We start from the raw sequence: 7,500 nt of genomic DNA, 5'->3' as shown, positions 1-7,500 counted from the left end.
AAGGCAGCCACTCCCAAGGACTACAAAGACTATGAACTTGTCTGCAATTTATGTTCAATTGTTAAAATCTTTGAAAAACTCCTGCACAAGCAAATATTTAAGGACATTAACAGTTATGACCTACTCTTTGACTGCCAATATCGCTTCTCCTATACCTTTGCTACCACTGCTGCTTTATTTTCTGCCACTAACATGTACTGTAATATAAATGTAGCTGTAATAACAAGAAGAGTTGTGGTTGACATGATGCATGCATTTGAGCCAGTCATCCAGGAACTGTTACTGCTAAACTGAAAAGACATAATTTTTGAGACAACACTATTAAATTGTTCAAAAGTAACTAACAAATTACTTCAGGTCTACTGCAATAATCAATACTCAAGCAGAAGCATCTCCAACACAGGAGTACCCCAAGGTTCTGCACCAGCCCATCTCCTCTTCTTCTTAAGCATTAATAATTTAACTATCAAACCACCTTCTCTGGACCTCACTCTATACACAGATGATCTTACTCCTAGATGCCAATAAGTCGAATACCAAATTGCAGGGACAGCTACAAAACTGTTTTACTAAACTTTGATAATGGTTAACTAACAATAAAGTCCTGATTAACACTAAAACATTATGTAATGCTTCCCACCTCTCCCCAAAATCACAAGCTTACCACATACCCTGGTTAATAACACACAGGGAAATAGTATCCCTAATGTATCCAAATATAAACTCCTAGGCATTACTTGTGAACCCTCTCTAACTTTCAGCACTGACATAGATAAAATAACTACCAAAGTTTTACCACAACTCAAACTTTGCTACAAGACCTCATACCTACTATCACCAACAGTCAGAACTGCTATAGCTAAGAATGCACTGCTCCACAAACTGGAATATGGCTTTACCCCTGCTGATTTTAAACTCTTCTTATATTACTCAAAGATTACAAATTACAAAAAATTAAGAATTTCAGATTTGCACTGTTAGCAGATTCTCACACCCATCACTGTGAATTCAATAAAGGACTTCATTTGCTACATGTAAATGACAGTGCATCTCTTCCCTTTAGCTAGGAAACTGCCCAGCTCTGAGAATTAAACTATTTTATGGAGCAACATTACCCCTTAATATCTAGCTAGGATAAGCCTATCCTAATCATCTTACACGATTCAAAGCTACAACAGTAGAAAAAGCCTTCATATGCCTTGATCCTGCTACCTGGAGCTGAAATCAAATCATTAAAAACACACAAATTTAAAATAAATCACTACTAGTTGTTCTATGTGTATGTTGGCTCCTGATAAGTTAATACATGGGTTTACCTACTATGCAACTGCCAAATGCTCTGATTGTCTTACACAATTATTAGTCTCCATGATATGGTCTTTACCTATTTACACATTGGAAATTTCCTGGCATATTCTCAAAACAGCAGTTTACTGTTGACTGCTCTGTAAGCCCAAGTCATGGATGAAAAGGGTCAGTAGACCAGCCTACCTACCTGGTCAACAAACATAAAATAAAATAAACAAATAAATAAATAAAAAAGAAACAGATACACAGAGTTGGAAAAAGATTGTTTATTGAACTCAGTAAACAAACCCGATGGCTTAAGCTCAGAAGATATTGCTATCAGATACAGTGTTTGACCGTAAACCGATTTTTTTTTTTTAATTTCTAGTTTAGTCTTTCTTTAAAGCAGACCTAGAAAGACCACAGTCTAGCACAACTCTCACACAATTCACATACAGTAACAGAATAAAGGCACTTGAAAACTTAATTTTCTTTCTCTTGCTTGCACTTCAGATCCTTCAACGATGCTCTGGCACTGCTGCTTAAGGAATCCATGTCCTTGGCTGGTGAAGGTATGAGAAGACCACCATCCTTTCCCCATCATCACCGTTTACTCAAAGTCTAGATCATCCGAGTCCTGGACTTGTTCAGATTGGTTGACCACCTGTTGAAAACAAAACAATTAAAACCATGTTACCCTGCTTATATGTTGTGCTGAACTTTCAAAAGAAAAAAGGCAAGCACTTTGTTTATGAAACCTAGCAATAAGTTTTTTTTCTAAACTAAATGGTAATGAAGTTAAATCAGTGGTGTAGAAAAGGCAGTAGAGGTGTGTGTGTGTGTGTGTGTGTGTGTGTGTGTGTGTGTGTGTGTGTGTGTGTGTGTGTGTGTGTGTAAGAGGTGAACAAATAAGCTATTTAAGTCCTTATTTAAGCAATTGCAGAGAATTTCTAATAAGATCCTAGGTATGGATAACAAAATTGTGTGAAAACAGAACATATTAAGTTTGGAAAAAGGGAAAATGAACTACATACATACATTTATACATATATATTCACTTATCATTTAAACTGACAACACTGACTTGTAATGAGTGTACAACATCAAGTTATGACTGGACATCAAAGTGCCTATGTCCCTTTCTGTACCTATGAATTTATAACGGGGCAGATGCCATAACATAAAGCAACAATTTTTTATGCTTCACCAACCAAATGCCCATGTCCCTTTCTACACCAATGAGCTATAAATGGCAGATACCATAATGTAAAGCAACAATTTTCATGTAAAAGGACATTTTTACATTTCACCAACCCAATGTCCATGTCCCTTTCTGTAACCATGATTTATAACTGGCCAGATGCTGTAACATAAAGTGACAATTTTTATGTTTCACCATCCAAGAGCCCATGTCTCTTTCTATACCAATGATTCATAACTGGGCAGATGCTGTAATGTAATACTACAATATTTATGTTTCACCATCCAAGTGGCCATGTCCCTTTACACACCCATTTTTAGTATTTTTTAGTCTCTGAAAAGAACTGATTAAGTTACTGAAGGCTTCAGATAAAGGCATACAGCACCTATAAAACATTCAAACTGCAGTCATGGTGATCATAAGGATAGTAGGCGGTCTCTAAAATTCAGTATCACAAGTACTGGGACTTTACTCTGTGGCAGACAAAAGGGGTGCTCAAGATGATATAAATGTTTACATCTGATAAAGGGTCCAAATCAGAATATTTAGGAAATCCAGCAAGGACTGCACCAGAACACACAAAAGGAAGACTCACAAAACAGAAGAAAAATAGAAGAACTCTGTTGGAACAGTAGTTAATGTAAGCCTCTTCCTTCTCCATATACTGATCTGTAAGGTGTGCCTCTGGGTCATTCACAGTCATCCCACAGAAAGCTTATGATGTTGTGCACTATTTTCCACTAATAATAAAACACGGAAGCGTGCATGTGTGTGTGTGTGTGTGTGTGTGTGTGTGTGTGTGTGTGTGTGTGTGTGTTTGTGGTAGTGATATGCCTGGATCAACTACGAATATGAGAAGGGGTCAGATGTGACAAAACATAAATATAATGAGCAGTAGTGCATGCCTTTAAGAATGTTTAAGACTGGAACATTCATGAGTAAGGTAAAGGGCATTCCTCAGGGAACCTACTTAATTATTACTTATTACTGAATCTTACACCAGCAAACATGGGCTGTCAAAAACTTGTGCCCATAACATCCTAGCTAAGTGCCATAATGTCATGTTTATGTAGAGACACAGCTCTATTACAACATTACAAAGATGTGTAACGTGTGCCCATGCAGTTAGACTTAAGGTGTCATGGTCAGAATATTCTGCTACTATAGTGACATCTTCTGATGTCAGATGAAAAGGGGATTTTTTTAAACAAGTTTTTTATTTTCTCTACATTGAGCATGACTTCAGAAATTAGTATATTTAAAGTTCAGTGGTACAGGAATAAGGCTGTGGTGGTGAAGCCTCCACATTGTTCAGGGAGCTGCAGAAAGGCACAGTTCCATTGCAAATGCATGTAGTTATTTTATTATACTATATCTGAAAATGCCTCATAATGTTTGGATTAGATACACATGTTTTTTGTGTAATGAAAATAATTGAGTAAGAATGTTGACTGCAACAGCATTTTTTTGTGGTAGTGGGGTACTAAAAGGTGTCATTTAAATAAACTATTGCAGATATGACTGTGTTTTTCATATTTTGTAATGTTTCACTTAATGCATGTTCCAAAGTGCTTGACACTTACAGAGGATATGAGGCTGTGCTGTGCTGTATAACTTCAATGTCACAGCTATTCTACTAGCTAAAGGGACCATTTGAAGTTTTTACTATGTATGTATTTCTGTAGTTTTATTGATGTATTTAAGTAAGTCCGCAGTATGTACTGCTCATCAATGAAATGGGGTTGTGTTTCAATTTAGTTTTGAAGCAGTACATTCTCTTTTGGTATAAGAAAGATTGCTTCCACTATGAACTCTCAAAGGGCAACTGAGCAGTCACCCATCTGGTCAGGTTAAACCATCTGAGTACTCAACTAGCCCATCGTTATCCAAAAGTGTTAACCCTAACCCCAACCCTACACATTACTTTCTGAAATAATATTTTCCCTAACACTATCACTATTCATGCAAAATATCCCTGATGGCAGTGCTTGCTTTCATTTTATGTTTTGAAGGACTGACTGCAAAAGGAAACAGCTTTCCTTTTGTGATCAGTACATTACAGAATATGAGTTGTTTGTGTAGGTTTCAAAATTCTGATGTTCGGGACTTTATTCTATGGAGAAAGGATGTTTTGGTATGTCTTTGTCAAGTGTTTGCATTCAGGAAGTTACGCAGTCAAGCTCAGTAACCATAATCAGATATATACATATACAAATACATATTCAAGCACACACACACACATGCACACACACACACACACACACACACACACACACACACACACACACACACACACACACACACACACACATATGCATACATATGACCCCATATTAGTCAAACTGACATACATCAAGCAATACTGCTTGATTCCTGTTCCACCACAATGAAATAACTGTAACATTGGTGATGTAAAAAATGTCACCAATATCCACATAAATTAAATTTCTAACCCCAAAAACACCAACCTACAAACTGCCCTCCCAAACCATCTCCACACAACCAGTGGAAGACTCTCATACAACTACTGCAACCTACTAGCTAAATTACAGTGTAGGGGTGTCTGCATGCTGCTATTATTAGGTTACTTCTGACTTGTGCACTGTCAACTTGAACAGCTGTTCAGTATCTTTACAACATGTTTCAAATATTAAAACACTAATGTCACCAAACCACGGGCCAAAAATGGCTGTACTTCGCTTAACTGAATTTTACAGAATGTATCCATTTTATTCAGTCAAGCTTTTTGGTGTCTGTTTTACACTTTAGCAATGCTTCCTCCATAATAAATCTGCTATGAAGTCATCAATGTGGAAACAAGTTCTGCAAATATGCAGTTGTGAAAATTAAGACAAACCTTCAGCACTGAATGATGTGTGAATAGTTCTACTTTAAAGTAAAGCTGATGTGTGCAAACTAAGTGACCACTCAAAGTAAGAACAAAGAAGACTCAGGGCCTGTGTACTGCAGGAGCCAGATGGGGGAGTGAAAGGGTGTGTGATTTACGACAGCTTGCTCTTCTGGTAAGGAGGAATTGCAGTCTCACTATTAGAGCACCCATTTAGGGAATGTCATACACTAGAACTCCTGTAACTTCGGACAAAGGAACTGCATGATAACCAAAGAGTGCTTCTCCAACATGGAATTGTATGTATGTGCAAAAAGAATGCACTCACAATGGATGGTGTGTCATGCTTTCCTGCCTGGGGAGTGTTAGCATAAGAAAAATCTCCCGAACCCTCGTGGATGATAGCAATGATTCCTGGCTCCTGCTTCCCTCTGTAGGTATCTTAGGACACCAGGAATTAGGAAGAACAACAGAACCAAAAGGGGAAAGAGGTTTGATGGTCATGGAGGAAGGTAAACCAAAAGGAAGAAGAAAAAAAGCGCATAAGACATATGTCACCAACCTCTCCATCTCGAGTTTCAATGTGCCTAATCACAACCGTTTTCTTGCTGTAAGAATCCTTTGGTTGTGACTCCATATTGCTTTCACCTATAAAAAGGAAAGAGCACAAATCATTCTGCAGTCTGTTTGTAAAGAAACATGACTTACAATGTTGATTTTTAAATATCTCACTGTTTCATATTTTAAACATGCATTTGTTTCTAATTTTCTTACAATGTTTTTTTTGATGAAACACAGATGACTAGCCTCATTTCTACCCGCACTACACATAATTCAAAACATCAGTAGTGAATACTGAGGCAGTCTGTTCACAAAGAGAACAACAATCATAAAAAAATAGCTTGGAACAAAAGTAATGTTATTGCTCTGTACATATTAAAAAGTAAATGCATTCACTAAAAAATTAAGTCACAGGTATTTTTATAGCTCCAGCCTTGGATAACATGCTTAAACTATCCCTCTCAGTATGATTTCTTGCTGTGATAACCATATCTTATTCAAGTACTCATTTGTAAAAAAGGTTATTTATTTTCATTTTGTAAACTAAGTCTTTTAAACATACTGATTGTACAAATAAGGACTTCTTCTTTCAGCTGCACACGTTAGGGGTCGCCACAACAGATCATCTGTTTCCATTTCTTCCTGTCCTCTGCATCTTGCTCTGTCACACAAACCACCTGCATGTCCTCTCTCACCACATCCATAAACCTTATCTTAGGCCTTCCTCTTTTCCTGTTACCTGACAGCTTCATCCTTAACATCTTTTTCCCAATATACTCTTCATCCCTCCTCAGCACATGTCCAAACCAACGTAATCTTGCCTCACTGGCTTTGTCTCCAAACCTTCCAACCTGGGCTGACCCTCTAATAAACTTATTCCTAATCCTGTCCACCCTTGTCACACCCAGTGTAAATCTTAACATCTTTAACTCTGCCACGTCCAGCTCTGACTCCTGCCTTTTTGTCAGTGCCACTGTCTACAATCCATATAATATAGCTGGTCTGACTACCCTCTTGTAGACCTTCCCTTTCACTCTTACTGGTACTCGTCTGTCACAAATCACTCCTGACACTCTTCTCCACCCACTCCATCCTGTCTGTACTCTCTTCTTCACCTCTCTTCCACACTCACCATTACTCTGAACTGTTGATCCGAAGTATTTAAACTCATCCACCTTCACCACCTCTACTCCCTGCATCCTAACCATTCCTCTATCCTCCCTCTCATTCACACACATATATTCTGTCTTAGTCCTGCTGACCTTCATTCCTCTTCTCTCTACAGCATATCTCCACCTCTCCAGGGTCTCCTCCACCTGTTCCCTACTCTCACTACAGATCACAATGTCATCTGCAAACATCATAGTCCACGGGGACTCCTGTCTGATCTCGTCTGTCACAGTGTACAGTAATCTAACAATCAACCAGTTCCAGTAGTGTAGACAGGTAAAATGTCTACAGCCCAGGCAAGTCAAGACTGATCAGCTGCCTGGATGGCTGATACAGCTGGCAAGGGAGGATGTACATGCCCATCCTGTGAGGGAGGGTGGGGCACAGCCAGCTGTATACTGCAGATGTCTGAGACGCAGATGCAGTCGTGGGG

General features: G+C 38.4%; 1 protein-coding gene across 1 annotated transcript in view; it reads right to left on the bottom strand.

Moving 5' to 3' along the window:
• Positions 1 to 1,559: 1,559 nt before the first annotated feature.
• LOC122798520 (vimentin-like) overlaps positions 1,560 to 7,500 on the bottom strand; it is a 41,912-nt gene continuing 35,971 nt past the window's right edge. Inside the window, exons 8-9 of the mRNA XM_044067538.1 lie at positions 5,899 to 5,984; positions 1,560 to 1,951 (exon numbers count right to left, since the gene is read on the bottom strand). Of these exons, the coding sequence (XP_043923473.1) occupies positions 1,898 to 1,951; positions 5,899 to 5,984 (140 nt within the window). The 3' untranslated portion in view covers positions 1,560 to 1,897. The remainder of the gene's footprint in view (positions 1,952 to 5,898; positions 5,985 to 7,500) is intronic.

This window comes from Protopterus annectens, chromosome 3.part1, assembly GCF_019279795.1.
Source record: "Protopterus annectens isolate FY-2018-M chromosome 3.part1, PAN1.0, whole genome shotgun sequence".
NCBI lineage: Eukaryota > Metazoa > Chordata > Ceratodontiformes > Protopteridae > Protopterus > Protopterus annectens.
This window is presented reverse-complemented; position numbering and strand designations above follow the sequence as displayed.